The sequence below is a fragment of the Arachis hypogaea genome, chromosome 14 (genome assembly GCF_003086295.3).
Source record: "Arachis hypogaea cultivar Tifrunner chromosome 14, arahy.Tifrunner.gnm2.J5K5, whole genome shotgun sequence".
In the NCBI taxonomy this organism is placed as follows: Eukaryota; Viridiplantae; Streptophyta; class Magnoliopsida; order Fabales; family Fabaceae; genus Arachis; species Arachis hypogaea.
The window spans coordinates 5,243,372-5,257,835 of NC_092049.1; the positions used below are offsets into that span (position 1 = coordinate 5,243,372).

At 31.1% G+C, this 14,464-nt stretch overlaps 3 protein-coding genes across 3 annotated transcripts; all 3 read right to left on the minus strand.

Annotated features, from left to right (window-relative positions):
- Window positions 1-1,144: 1,144 nt before the first annotated feature.
- Window positions 1,145-3,709, minus strand: LOC112741143 (small ribosomal subunit protein uS8z/uS8w). The gene is made up of 4 exons (XM_025790000.2): window positions 3,047-3,709; window positions 2,352-2,489; window positions 2,076-2,236; window positions 1,145-1,448 (listed from the first exon to the last, which is right to left on the minus strand). The coding sequence occupies exons 2-4, from the start codon at window positions 2,482-2,484 to the stop codon at window positions 1,350-1,352; spliced, it is 393 nt and encodes a 130-aa protein (XP_025645785.1). The 5' UTR covers window positions 2,485-2,489; window positions 3,047-3,709; the 3' UTR covers window positions 1,145-1,349.
- Window positions 3,710-5,388: 1,679 nt separating this feature from the next.
- On the minus strand, window positions 5,389-7,859 carry LOC112741144 (endo-1,3;1,4-beta-D-glucanase). The gene is made up of 7 exons (XM_025790001.2): window positions 7,517-7,859; window positions 7,397-7,418; window positions 7,055-7,181; window positions 6,223-6,313; window positions 5,964-6,059; window positions 5,788-5,888; window positions 5,389-5,711 (listed from the first exon to the last, which is right to left on the minus strand). The coding sequence occupies exons 1-7, from the start codon at window positions 7,665-7,667 to the stop codon at window positions 5,571-5,573; spliced, it is 729 nt and encodes a 242-aa protein (XP_025645786.1). The 5' UTR covers window positions 7,668-7,859; the 3' UTR covers window positions 5,389-5,570.
- Window positions 7,860-8,938: 1,079 nt separating this feature from the next.
- Window positions 8,939-11,116, minus strand: LOC112741145 (endo-1,3;1,4-beta-D-glucanase). The gene is made up of 7 exons (XM_025790002.2): window positions 10,878-11,116; window positions 10,673-10,694; window positions 10,051-10,174; window positions 9,861-9,951; window positions 9,654-9,743; window positions 9,462-9,562; window positions 8,939-9,214 (listed from the first exon to the last, which is right to left on the minus strand). Exons 1-7 carry the CDS (start codon window positions 11,023-11,025, stop codon window positions 9,074-9,076), a joined length of 717 nt encoding a protein of 238 aa, XP_025645787.1. The 5' UTR covers window positions 11,026-11,116; the 3' UTR covers window positions 8,939-9,073.
- Window positions 11,117-14,464: the final 3,348 nt, after the last annotated feature.

A 14,464-nucleotide genomic window follows, 5' to 3' on the forward strand; every position in this document is an offset into this window, starting at 1 on the left:
CAAGTGGCATAGAGTTCCGAAGTGATTGTCAATTGCATTTAGGTCTCTTCTCAAAATTCTCATGTTTTTGTTTATGCATGCTAGCTGCTATCAACTCAACCAAGTTTATCACTCAACCGTCTAACTCTGATCTTGAACTATTATTGTAATAAAGACACCATTAAAAGTGTGCCAATTTTTATTGACTTTTATTTCAGAGATTACAGGTTATTATCCATGCAAATATTTTATCATATTGTTATCACCTAGACTTATATATCCGTGACTAAATCACATTGCACTATTCATCCATATCTATCAATATATACACCATTCTTTATCCCAACTACATCTCCTGAAAATTTGACCAATAATGTTTTTTATAAATTTTATGAGGTGGTTGTATAATATTCCATTTGTTGCATTTTTTTTATACTATCAATTTATCAAAATTAAACTATTTAAATCATGCCAAACAAGATCCCTGTGATTTTAACTTTTTATAGAGCCATACACGCTTATGAAAGTTCCCACAGGCCACAAGACAGGATCATGATGCATAAATTCCGTTGCACTATTATTTTCCGCTTATGATGATGACTTCCATAAATTCCCAAACCTCTTTTCAGCCAAGCACTCAAGCTACCTTACCTGTCCCCTTTGCTTTCATGCTTCAGAAAAATGAAATGTCTTTAGTTCGAATTTCCAAAGTTGGAGAACAGATCTATCTCCATCTCTTAGTGAAGTCCACAATTTTGGAAAAGGAAGAAAAAATGTGGTGTTGTTTGATGATGTTGCTTCAAAGTCCAAACCACAATGTTGGAACCACATGTACCTCAAAACACAATTGATCACGTATACGTCGTGACTGAACATGTGACATTTCTTTATTATCATTTTCCTCTTAATAAATAAGAAACAATTATTTTCTTTACCTCCATTTGACCATTTCTGTTCATGAGTTTGTCTCAGATTATTTGAAATCTTAAAAATCTTGCACCTTGCACGTTATATTCTCAGAATTGAACAAATATTGGAGCTCAAATCAATGGCCATTTATTTTTAGAAAAAAAATACAGAAATTGTGTATTAATATTAATCATGTAATATGGTAATGAAGTACACTCCTTTTAACACATCATTCAGAAATATATCTTGGCAGATATTCCAGGTAATAAGCCTTAATAATATAATAAAATCTGATTAAATAAAGCAGCAAAATTGTTTTCTGTTTAAACAAAACCAAAAGCACATAAGAAAAATAGCTCCTGCTATGATATACTTGGCATTAACACAGGACTAGCATATCTTCCATTTAGCATGTGAGTCTTAAAAACTGAAATAAGTGCAATTTGCAAAAATAAACTAGCCTAGTAAAAGAAACCCAGCACTTTACCACCAGCATTCTTTCTCCTTGCCTCTTCATGATCCATGATGCCGGCAGAGGTAGTCAACACAATGTACCCAAACTGCAACATTTTTGTAAACAACAGACGGTTAGGAGCAACAATACAAAACACGTTATCAAAGTATATCTAGGGAAATTTTTAATTAGTTGACATAAGCATTTTACGACAAAATTGTATTACATCGCAAAACTATAAAGGGATAAGTATCTCAAGCTAGAGGCTTTCATCGCTATGGAAAAAGAAAATTGGTTTTGTCCATATACCTATATTCAAGGTTCATCCTAAGTAACCAACTTAAGGGTAGTGAATAAAGATTTACAAATATGGGATGATTTCTAAAGTGCCAATGCTTCATCTGTATAATGTATGTATATTAAGCAACATTTTGAACAAAAAATATTCACAATCACAATAATGCAAAATTGAACTCAATAGTTGTGAATATTTTTCACAAATTAACTTCTAAAACTTTCATGAATCTAACCCAAAATACTTAAGTTGTTAGGTGAAAACACATGATTGTCTTATCTCATAGTGAATTTAAATTTTGTAAAACAGAAGCAACTTGGATCCAACTCTACAAGTCTTAAAGGCTCTAATTTCATCTCACATGTTTTGTTAACAATACCAAAGGACAGCAAGATGTCAAGTAAACAAAAACAGATTAAACAAAGCTCAAAAGCGGACCTGTCTTGAAGGGAGCAGCCTAGCAGTCCAGCTTTCAATCTCTTTGACACCAACATCAAAACGGGGACTGATAACCCCACATTTGTTCAGTCTTCCATTCAATTCAACCACAATTTTTCCAGCCCTGTGGTCATCAACATACTCAAACTCGCCAATGTACCCTAGCAGGCATAAAAGTATAACAAATCAAGATAAAAAATAAAATAAAACAAACTTAAGAATCCAATAGTGGTCAGTAAGAGGTAAAGTAAGGAGGTAAAGAAGATTGGGAAATACCATGCTTCTGCATCACCAAAAGGAACTTAATAATCACTTTTGATGATGGCCTAATCATGACCTGGCGCTTCCCTCGCTTCTCGGCATTGTACATGCTCTTGAGAGCATCATTCAAGACACTAACCCTCACCATTGTCGCTGTTAACAATTTCATAAAAAAAATTAACCATATTGACACAAACCAAGGTTGTGCAGACCAAAAGCCAAATTTAAAATTGAAAAAAGAAAGCAACATTCACAGGAAAAGGTTTGAAATTGCACAGTCCAATATTACATAACAATCTAAGTCTGTAAGTTCCATCTTAATGGTAACTAATCCCTTATCACAAGATATGTCACACTAGCTCTTTAATCAGCTCAGTAAGACTATAAGCATCATAAATCACGAAACCAAACATGTATATGTATCAACATGATTATTATATAACAAATTTTTAAAAAAAAATAGAGAGCTAAGATTCAAATCAAAGGCGGGGTTTTTATAATAGCGTATCCTCAAATCAGCTAAATGCAACATAAAAAACAACACGCAAAGAGTGACAAAAACAATCGAACGCCATAAATGGCTTCTACGTCCTTCTTAGCATCATAGGCTATAAAATAACAAGTGAAATTAAATTAATATAAGAAAACGTAGAACGAGATTCAATACTTGTAAGCATAACACGGATCATGAAGAGGAAGAGAGATCTTACCAAGGCAAAACTGAAACCTCAGAAACGGCGCCGGGTGCAGAAGAAGGAAACGAAAATTAGGAGAGTCGGAGTATAAAAACGAGCATGGGACTCTGCGTAGGGTTTTTAAGAAGCATCACACGTTTTGGGCCTTCTTGGGCTTCAACCCTAATGGGCCTTTCTGTTATTTTATTTTTATTTTAAAATTCAAATATTTTTTAATTTATTCCAAATTTTGTTTTTATTTCTAAATGGAAAGATGAAATAAATACATCTGTTCGTTTATTTTTAAAATTAAAATTCTTTTTCCCGAAAAGCCTTATTCTTTTTTTTTTTTTGGTGACTAGAATAATTAAACCAAATTTTTTTTTTATTTTTTATTTTTATTTTTTTTACCAAAGATAGGAGACTCGAACCCGCAACCTCTTAATTGAGTATGGGGAGACTATGCCATTTGAGCGCCTTATTCTTTTATTTGACAATATGGGTGAATCTTAGTTTTTATTTAACAATTTTATATATTATTTTTTAATATTCGAGTAATGTCTTTCAAAAAAATTTAATCACAAATTCACAATTATAGATGAAAAACTAGGGGTGTGCATGGGCCGGGTGAAACCGGGTTTGATGTGACCCATACCCGGTCCGAAATATATACCGGGTCTATTTGTTAGACCCGAACCCGACCCTAGACCCGATGAAACCTATACACTTTCGGGCCACGATTATACCGGATAAAAACCGGGTGAAAACCGGGCCGTTAACATTATATTACCTTGATACCTTCTTGTAAGTTAGCATGTAAAAATATCCAAATTTCCAAGACTCCAACCATTATTTGACATGGTAAAATTCACTTAGAAAAATATAATAAGAAGTAACTCTTCTCTAAAATTAAAGTATAACCATAATCAATACTAATATTGCCTAATAACACCAAATATTTAAATCAATACAAATAACACAAAATTATGCATTAGTCTAAAGTCTTATGCATTTTAAGCATAAAACATTAACTTATAGTCTTATATATAATGACTAATAACACAAATATTAAGGTTTACAATACTTAAATTTCACATAATAATAGCCATCATCCATCACTAATAACACAAAATATTAATTGTGTATGATGACCGGGCCACCGGGCTGATTTCGGGTGACCCGAGCTATGGCCCGGACCCGACCCGAAATAATGACCGGGTCTACTTTTGAGACCCATACCCGGCCCTAGACCCGATGAAATCACATCAAATTAGCCCCTAAATTATTCGGGACCGGGCCGGGTCTTCGGGTCGGGCCGGGCCATGCACACCCCTATGAAAAACTATAACATATCAACCGAAAAGACACTACATGAATAAAATACTAGGTCCTTTTATAAAAATATAATTATGAGGATTATTTCTTTGTGCTTGTAAAATTATCAATTTATGTTGCATGCTATAAGAGAGGCAAAATAAAAATAGAGTAAAATATTATTTTTATCCGTTTGGGATAAGTTTTAAAATTGTCCCAAACGTGTCCTTTTATAAAAATATAATTATGAGGATTATTTCTTTGTGCTTGTAAAATTATCAATTTATGTTGCATGCTATAAGAGAGGCAAAATAAAAATAGAGTAAAATATTATTTTTATCCGTTTGGGATAAGTTTTAAAATTGTCCCAAACGTTTTAAAATTGACTCAATGTTGTCCTACCGTTAGGGATCCGTTAACAGAATTGACGGTGGGACAAAATTGAGATGATTTTGAAACGTTAGGGACTTAATTAGGACGAAACGTTTGGGACAAAAACGATACATAGAAATAAATTTTTATTTTATTCTTCAATAATATCAATTTTTTACTATACATAGTATTTAATTATTTTTTAATCACATCTAAGTAAATTACACTTAAAATTGATATTATTGAAAGATAAAATTAAATTAAAATTTATTTTTATGCATCGTTATTGTCCCTAACGTTTTCGGCCTAGTTAAGTCCCTAACGTTTTAAAATCGTCTCAATTGTGTCCAGCTGTCAATTATGTTAACGGATCCCTAACGGTAAGACAACATTGAGTCAATTTTGAAACGTTAGGGACTTAAATAGGACGATTGAAACGTTAGGGACAACTTTGAAACTTACCCCAAACGTTGGGGACAAAAACCATACTTTACTCATAAAAATATTATGTACACATTAAATATTCGTCATCAAATTAATTTTATATATATATATATTATTTTAAATATTTTTAATATATATTTTATACTTTAAATTTTTAAAATATATTCTATATATATAACTAATTTGATATACACTTAGTTTAGTTGAAAAAAAAATTTGTTGCATGCATCCATGCCCAAAAACAATGGTTTGGTAGCAAACATTCTTCTGTTGAAAATTATTTTGTTCAAGAAATTACATATACAATAGTAACATATTATAAAGCTAATCCCACAGCATTATTCTTTATTCTAATGATTGATCACCACTCTAAGTAGAAAAAATCCAAGACTCTCTCCTCAATCCCAATTGATTTCTTGTTTTAATATCTTCACTTGACATGGTGGATAAACCAATTCAACATGTCATGGTGTGCCTCTTCAGCACTCTTCACAGCTCCTTCATCATCAACTTTGTACTTCACTGTCCATCCATGAGACACACCCGGGTATATCTTCACAAAGCTCTCTAACTGTTTAATCAATATTCACACAATTCATTTTCTCATTGAGAGAGAGTTTTCTAAGAAATTAAATTAAAATTCTCACCTCTGGTTTTGCAGACAACATCTCACCAATTTGCTTTGCTTTCTCTGGTGTATAACAATTGTCATTTTCAGCCATCAATAGAGCTACAGGAACCTTGATCTCTGAAAATGAATGAAGAAGTTTGTCACCATGAATATTTGTTTAAGATAGAAATAATATAATTAAGTTTAGTTTACCACTGTATTCATCATCTGGGATTGGACCAGGATGCAAAATAACTGCAGCCTGCATGTCAATGTCACTGGAATTTGCCAATTTCACAACCACCACCCCTGTAACAAATTAAAGCTATAGTTATACTCTATTCCAAAATCCAAATCCCTTCTTATTAAGTCTTAATTTTTCCTATTTTTAAAGTTTTTAACTCAAGATCTCTTGTTAAGAGACTAACAAAGTATTTATTGTGTTAATTGATAAAGAGTGAAAATGTGTCACCTCCCCAGCAGAAGCCTGCAGCTCCTATGGCTGTAACACCTTTACTCTTTAGAGCAGAAAATAAAGGTTTGGCATCCTCACATCCCTTATCCTATGAGGAAAAGATAGTAAGATTGAATATTTTCATAAGCAAGTTGTAATAGTTAAACATTATATATCAAGTGACAGATTTATATATATAGAATCATTCGTATAGCTTTTTCAATCAATTTAAACTTTTGAGCTAAGTAGTATTATAACATGATATCAGAACTTTTATAATTTAAAACTCTAGAGTTCGATACAAATGAGAAAAACAACGAGTTAAATCTCAATTTGCCCCCTAAAATTTGGTCTAATGCTCAGAATGATTCCCAAAATTTCGTTGGCCCAATTAGAACCCCCAAATTTATAATTGTGGCTCCAGTGTGCCCCTGCTATCATCTCCGTCACGGGAATACTGATTTAGCGCAATTGCGTGACATGGTGGACACCACTTAAACCACGACGCATTGGTTTCACGCCCAAACTCTTTGGAAACCACGTAGTGTAAGGGTTTTCTTGATGTTTGGCAACTTATGATCGTCGTAGTGGAAAGAACGACGTGGTTTCCAAAGGGTTTGCGCGCAAAACCAATGCGTCGTGGTTTAAGTGGTGTCCACCGTGTCATGCAATTGCATCAAATCAGGATTCTAGTAACGGAGATGATCGCAAGGCCAAGTTGGAGCCACAATTGCAAATTTAGGGATTTTGGGGCTAACGAAATTTGGGGGGGGGGAGGGGGGTCATTCTGGGGGCAAATTGAGATTTAACTCGAAAAACAACATTGCACGCGTGTGAGTAGGAGACTAACCGTCCCATGAGCTCGTAGCCATGCAGCTCGGTCGAACTGAGGATTTTCAAGATCAAAGTAGTCTCCATACAGAAGATCAGGAACAACCACCAAGAATCCGGCTGCTGCCATTTTGTCGGCGAGTTTCCTTTATCAGTGAAAGAATGTCAAACTCAAAGCTAATTGCAACTAGTTAGTTCCATAAGAAGCATGCAAATTTGATAAAGGCCAAACCATAAAAGCTAAGATCCTTGTTGGACAAAACTTGTTCATTCCTTGCAACTAAGTTAGAAGCTTACAATTCTATTCTTTAGTCATCTGCTTGATCAAATAAAAATCATGGTACTGAAAACTTTCAATTACCTTAGATTTGGTGCTTCATATCCTGAAACAATTTCATATATATGTAAATAATGACACACTTGACAATTAGTCTAAACTAGAAAACAAGTTAAAAGGATAAGAAATTGAAGATGTTATTACCAAATACATCAGAGATTAGTATAAGTGCCAACTTGGAATCATGGGGACCAGTGACATAGGATTTAACACCACCAAGTTCTTGGATATTCCCTGAGCCATGGACACCTGAGTTCAGGTTTGGTGGATTCTCAAAACACTGAGGACTTGACATCTCTACTTTAAACTATGCTAAACAATTAATGATGAGGCTAATTAATGGAACAGGGAATGAGAGGCACTATATAAAAGCCATTTCTATACAGTAAGATTTTTCTTAACTAAACAAGAGCGTCACTGAATACGTCATTGCTTTGTTCATTTCTATATAGTCAGATTTCTCTTATATTAATGAGTGCTGGAAAAGAAACAAAAATTGAAAGAGGTGTACCACTTATCTGATATTGAAAAATAGATATAAGATATATTTCGTAATTAAATTTAGAGAGATTACATAACCAAAATCACAATAATTAAGAAACTATAAATATTAAATAAGTTTTTTAGTATTATATATAAAATTCATGATTATAAAACCTTTTTTTTTTATCTCTGTAAAACTTAAAATAGGAATATCTGTTGCTTCTATCCCTAATATTTTAGTTTTATCCTTTCAGAAAACAAATTCCAAATAACAAACAAATAGCTAATCAAGATTGTTTATCTTCAATTCTTTAGGGAAAATGTTTTGTGTATAGGTTGTAAAGGATACAACATTTATTGAGCAATATGTTACATGTACCTTGGTGTCCTTCATGGATTGAGTGAAAAAGCAATTGCTAAAGACTTGAAATATTATTATTTTCTACCAAATTTTTTTCTTCCCGGTATAAAAGAAAAATATAAAACTGCAATTTAGTTATGTGAAACTGAAAGGAATTAATCAACATAATAGGGACTTTGATCCCTTATTAGAAGGATCGAGTGCTTGTTTGGACGTCATTAAGTTGATAAAAAAAGGATATTTTTTCAATGAAAAAATATATTTTTTATATTTTTTAGCGTGTTTGGTAAATTTCTAGTAGTAAAAATAAAAACACTAGAAAAATAAAAAAAAAAACATCGATTTTGAGAAGCTACAATTTACATATTTTTTAAAAGATCTTTTTCTTTAAAAAAAGATGTTTTTCACGTAATAAATAAATAAAAAAGTACTTTTATATAGTTATACCTAAACATAATTGATAGATAAAAAGATATTTTTGTATGAGTTATCCAAACATAAAATTACTCTTACTTTTCTATAAGATTTTTTGAAAAAAGATAACTTAAAAAAAGATTTTTTCTTAGAAACTCACCCAAACAAGCTCAGAATATTGATTTGATCTAGTTTATAAAGGCTAAATTTAGGTTTTTTTTTGTGTGTATATAGTTTTAATTTATCTAAAGATCCTTATAATTTTGTTAAACTTTTAATTGAGTGATCTCCCATCATTAGAACAAGAATTTTCAATCAAATCTTGATGGAATATAAGCAAATAAGAATGGAACTCATGAAACTATAAAGGGTTTCTAACAACATTACTGGTAAGTAATAACAAAGATTTAGTTATATATATCTACCGCTGGTTACAATAAACTTCAGTTGATATACTTAGTAAACCAATCCAACATTTCTTGATGAGCCTCTTCAGCACTCCTTACTGCTGATTCATCTTCAACATTGTATTTCAGAGTCCATCCATGAGCAACTCCCGGGTATATCTTCACATAGCTCTCAAACTATAAAAAATTATAAACAATGAATAACTTTTGGTCATCCATACTTCTGCTAATCAATATTGTAGCCAGAATATCCATGTAAAGTGAGAAAATGGTAATCTACTAAGCAAACAAAATGCTTCATTGTCCTTTGAAGCTTTTTGTTGAGTGAAGTTCTTAACACTAAATGGTTGAACATCTAGGGGATTTTGTTATATAGCTTATTTTGTTAGAAAATCACATTTTTGGCTGAAAGATCAGTTATCACCTCTGGTTTTGAAGCCAGCTTCTCTCCAAGTTGCTTCAACTGTTCTGGTGGTAAAAATTGGTCAACTTCTGCTCCTAATAAAGCAATAGGGACCTTTACCTCTGAGAAAAAGAAAACATATTATAATTTAGAATGGTCACCATGATATATCTTTTCCTTCTACGAATTGGAATGACAGAAACAACAGTCTACCATTAATATCATCATGTGTAATTCGAGCTGGATGCAATGCAACTGCAGCTTGAATGTTACCAGAACCAGCTAATCTTGTAACCACACCCCCTGGAACAAAATTGAAACATTCAATTATTCAACGCGATCTATATAATGGTTACTTTCGAAAATTTCTTTGAAAGAGATAAGAGATCTTAATGCTTTCTGGTAAGTTAGATGACTTACCGCCCCAGCAGAAACCGGCAGCACCTATGGCGGTAACACCTCTGCTCTTTAGAGCAGCAATAATAGGTTTGGTGTCTTCACATCCCTTAGCCTAAAATTACAAACATGTCAAAAGCATGGTCAGAAAATTCAACTTTTGGATTTTGCTTTACATAATAAACATGTTCTAATGGCAAAAGTTACAACTAACCTCTCCATGTTTCTTCAACCATCCTTCTCTATCAAATTGAGGATCATAACTAAAGTAGTCACCATACAGAAGATCAGGAACTACAACCAAGAATCCAGCTGCTGCTACCTTGTCTGCTAGTTCCCTTTGCAATGAGAAAATGTCAAATCTAAATCGGTATATAGAATTATAAAACCAAGACTCAAAGCATACTTGACTAATAAGATTATCATTTGCCGCCAATACTCAAGCTGAAAATTAAAGGAGAATACTACAAACTAGTCTATTTAGTTGAACAAGTTCAGCAAGGAGATACATTTCTAAATTCACAGACTCAAAAGTATATGTACATTTTACTACCTGATATTATTATATTAATCATTCCCAAATACTCCTTGTAATCAATTGAACTTTTAAAAGAACTTGTAAGCTTTTACTGCTAAAATTCCCCAATCTAGTTCCTTCCTATAATTTCCTTTTATTATTACAACCCATTTCCTTTATATTATTTTCATAAAGATCATTAGTCACAATCTGCAATTATGTTCTAGAGATTATGTTTAGCCACTTAATCCAGAACAATTTCCAAACAACAAAATGAGGAAATGTGAAATACTGAAACAGAATACAAGATTTCACCCACCTTAAACTAGGTAACTCAAACCCTGCAAAAATAATTGAAAGAACAAAAGCATCAGAATCTCCACCATAATTAATCTTGAAGCAAAAACTATTACCGACCAGTAATTAAACATGATCATGAGTTTAAATTGTGAGCAATATAATCAATCAATCAAAATTAACATGAAAATCCATAATAATTGAAGATGATGGGGATTGTGGATTACCGATTACAGTGGAAACAAAAATGAGAGCACGTTTAGAGTGATCGGATCCAGTGATGTAGCATCTTACCCCTCCCAGTTCTTGCAAACTTCCAACTCTCGAGATCAGGCTTGTGATTTTAGGATTCTCAAGACACACTGATTCCGCCATGGCTTTTTCTCATGAAACGGTTATCTTACGTTTATTATATCACACAGTCAACGTCAACGTCAACGTCAACGTCAATATCCTATCAAAATGTCAAAATTTGACCAAAAATAGAATGTAAATATAGTTGTTTATTTACATTTTTTTTAAAAAAATTGATTATCAACAGATAAAATATTTTATACCTTGACCAAAACAATCCAATTATATTGGAGTTAGAACGCGTTTTTTTATTTCGTTGAACGAACGGTTTTTTTTTTGGGATGCACAATGTAGAACTAAAACCAAAGCCCAAACTGAAGTTAAACGAAGGCCCGTATACCCAAAAAGTAAGGCGAAGATTGAAGAAACCATATCTGTCAAAAAAAAAAATACTAAAGAAGCTATTGGGCAACTAAAAAGAGTGATTCCCAAAACCCACAAAAGAAAAGTGATTCCCTAGTCCTAGAGACCTAGACTAATACTTAATTCCCTTTAATAATCACTTCTCCGGTTTGCCAATTTTGACTAATCTAGTAAGTAGTTTATTAGTTTATTTAAATAAATATCATGTAATCCAAATTTTACCTCCTTTTAAATAGAGCTATGATTTACGCTAAAATTTACTCCATTTTTTTTAAATAAAAGAGTCCAATAAAATAAAGTGAAGCAATAAAAGAACAAATAAAAATTTAAACAACAAAAACAAAAAATTATGAAGATTTTAGAAAAAGACCAAGTAAAAAAATAAAAAAATACCACATCCAACTCAAAACCTTAAAGTATCAAATTATTTATCTTATAAACATTTTTTTTTAAATATGAGATTAATTTCTATATTCCTCACACTTGCTATTTAACAATATATATATATATAAAAATTAAAATGGACAAGTAGTAGTAATAAGAAGAAGAAGAAGAATGTTATTTTATTCCTTGCCAAGTGACAAATAAATGGCGAACAAGAAACTGAAGCAAGACGATGTGTTGCTAGATGACAGAACCAAGAGCCATGCTTTGAGGCTTGGTTACGTGTCTTAACAGAAAAAATATCACCTAACAACGGGTCATGATCATAATCCTAAAGAAAAAGTCTAAGAACCAGCAACTTTGTTAAATTCTGACCAGCATGTAACCAGCAAAAAAAAGTGAGCTATTGGATGAAATTTCACACCAATCTCACACCATTAAAATCATTATTAATGACTATTTAATGGATACAAATCACAAAAGTTACTGCCCCCTAATAATCCTAAATTTAACAAGGACCCTCTCAATGATTTTTTATGTTAAACCAAAACCTCATTGGTGTTTAATTATTGACTATGTTAGTATTATATATCAAGTGCTCAATATTTAAAAAACGATGAACGTAACTATATATCATCCTTCATAGCTTAACCTTAATGTTTCCCAAATAATGTGTATTAATTAATAGCTTTCTATCAAACAATATCGTCAGTATGAAACTCTGAATGTCACACACCATGTCTATACGCCCTTATTTAATTACATAAATTTCATCATATATAGTGTGTCTGTGTCATGGCTTAAGATTATTTGCTTCACATTTTAAATATATTGGCGGCGGCTTCTTCTTATTCTTCCGCAATTATTCTTGCTTGCCTTTGCCGTCTTAGTTTGGTAGCAAGGCACTATCCTTTGAAAAGTAATGTATGTTTGGATCTAATTAATTATAATTAAGCATGGTCCTCTAAAAAAATAGTTAGTTATTTATGTAAAAATATTTTTATATGTGAATAAGATAATTAAATGTAAATAAGTATTATATTAAATAATTTAGTCAAATATGTTAAAGTAATCACATTTAAAAAATATTTTTTAGATTAGAAATCGAATTTTAGTATTTAAATTTAGAGTAAAATCTCTTTTTGGTCCCTAACCATTTATAAAAGGGATTTGGCGTCCTTTGACTATTAGAAAATAACAAGTTCTTATTCATTCTTTTCGTGTAATCGAAAGGATCCTCTTGTCGATTTTTCGATAAAAAGTAACCGAAAGAGCCTAATGATCAGAGGACGCTAGAAAAACCTTTTGGTCCCACAAAAAAAATGGATAAAGACCGCGTTGTTATTTTCTAATGATCAGAGAACGTTAGGTCCTTTTCATAAATGATTAGGGACAATGAAAGAGTTTTACTCTTAAATTTATTTTATTTTTTCATAATAAGGTTAATTAATTAGCATTGAACTAGGAATCACTCAGGCCAAGATAATTAGATTATGGCTGGCCCATATGTTCTTTTTTTGTATTCATGATTCCTCCTTGTCTATATTGAATCCTAATTAACCTTTTTACCTTCAAATCAGATCATCACAGCTGTGTAATGTTCATATGGTGTAAGTTTGTTAAGGATGGAAATGACTTATGCCACGAAACTTATATCTTAATAAATTTATATGAGGAGTGTTAGGGGACAATAACTTTTGTGATTTATAACCATTAAATAATCATCAATAATGATTTTAATTGTATAAAATTTGTGTGAGATTTTATTCAATAATTCACTTTTTTTTTGCTGGTTACATGCTGGTCAGAATTTAATAAAATTGCTGACCTCTAGACTTTTTCAATTTATATATATGAGGTTATGGTTCATTGATTATTTACCAGAATTGAAAACCATAGGTTAACCATGGTACATGTTGAAGCACTCTCTTTTATGTTTAGTATTTACTTTTTAATTAATTCTCAAACAAGTATATTTGTCTGGTCTCACTTCTAATTTTCAATTACTATTTACTCAAATTCATTACTTATCAATTTTGTTATGTTATCAACATCATTTTTGTTAATTAATTTTTATTTATAATTGTGTTTAATAGAAATATTTTTGTAGATGTATCTAATAAAAATATTTTTTTTATGACTATGTTTAATAGAAGTATCTTTATAGATATATTTTTTGAATGTGTCTCTTTATATATGTGTTTAAAATATAATAATTAAATATTATTGACAATAAATTAACAGATAATATATTGGTACCTTATATTTTTTCATTACGTAAAAGCACGTGAAAGTAACTAAATTTCAAAACATAATTTGATGAGTAAATATTAAAAGATTTTTGTGACTTAAATTTTTTACCATTAAACTCTAGAGGAGAAGTTAAGAAAAGTTTTCTTTTTCTTGATCAAGAATATTTTCTTGGTGGGGTATAGTCGATAGTTGATATTTTATAAATATCAGAATAAATCTTAAATCTTAATTTCTTGAAAATTTTAATATGTCTTAATTCTCTATATTTTTATTAAAATATAGCTAATAATTTAATACAAAAATAATATTTATTATTTATTATCTAAAAATATATTCTAATATCATTTGATAAATTTATCAACACATACATTTTTTCGTTAAATGATATAATAACATTAAATATTACATACCAAAATAAAATTATTTTCCATTAATGTATGCTAAATATTTTAGCCGAATT

What these genes read in the sequence shown, in the direction of transcription:
- LOC112741145 (XM_025790002.2), bottom strand. Translation starts at nt 11,025, where the DNA reads ATGGCGGAATCAGTGTGTCTTGAGAATCCTAAAATCACAAGCCTGATC. An exon ending in TTTGAGTTACCTAGTTTAAG is followed by an intron (nt 10,175 to 10,672) that starts GTGGGTGAAATC and finishes CTCATTGCAAAG; the next exon opens with GGAACTAGCAGACAAGGTAG. An exon ending in GGTTGAAGAAACATGGAGAG is followed by an intron (nt 9,952 to 10,050) that starts GTTAGTTGTAAC and finishes TTGTAATTTTAG; the next exon opens with GCTAAGGGATGTGAAGACAC.
- LOC112741143 (XM_025790000.2), bottom strand. Translation starts at nt 2,484, where the DNA reads ATGGTGAGGGTTAGTGTCTTGAATGATGCTCTCAAGAGCATGTACAAT. An exon ending in TTTGGTGATGCAGAAGCATG is followed by an intron (nt 2,237 to 2,351) that starts GTATTTCCCAAT and finishes TATGCCTGCTAG; the next exon opens with GGTACATTGGCGAGTTTGAG. An exon ending in GGCTGCTCCCTTCAAGACAG is followed by an intron (nt 1,449 to 2,075) that starts GTCCGCTTTTGA and finishes AAAATGTTGCAG; the next exon opens with TTTGGGTACATTGTGTTGAC.
- LOC112741144 (XM_025790001.2), bottom strand. Translation starts at nt 7,667, where the DNA reads ATGTCAAGTCCTCAGTGTTTTGAGAATCCACCAAACCTGAACTCAGGT. An exon ending in TATGAAGCACCAAATCTAAG is followed by an intron (nt 7,182 to 7,396) that starts GTAATTGAAAGT and finishes TCACTGATAAAG; the next exon opens with GAAACTCGCCGACAAAATGG. An exon ending in CCCAGATGATGAATACAGTG is followed by an intron (nt 5,889 to 5,963) that starts GTAAACTAAACT and finishes ATTCATTTTCAG; the next exon opens with AGATCAAGGTTCCTGTAGCT.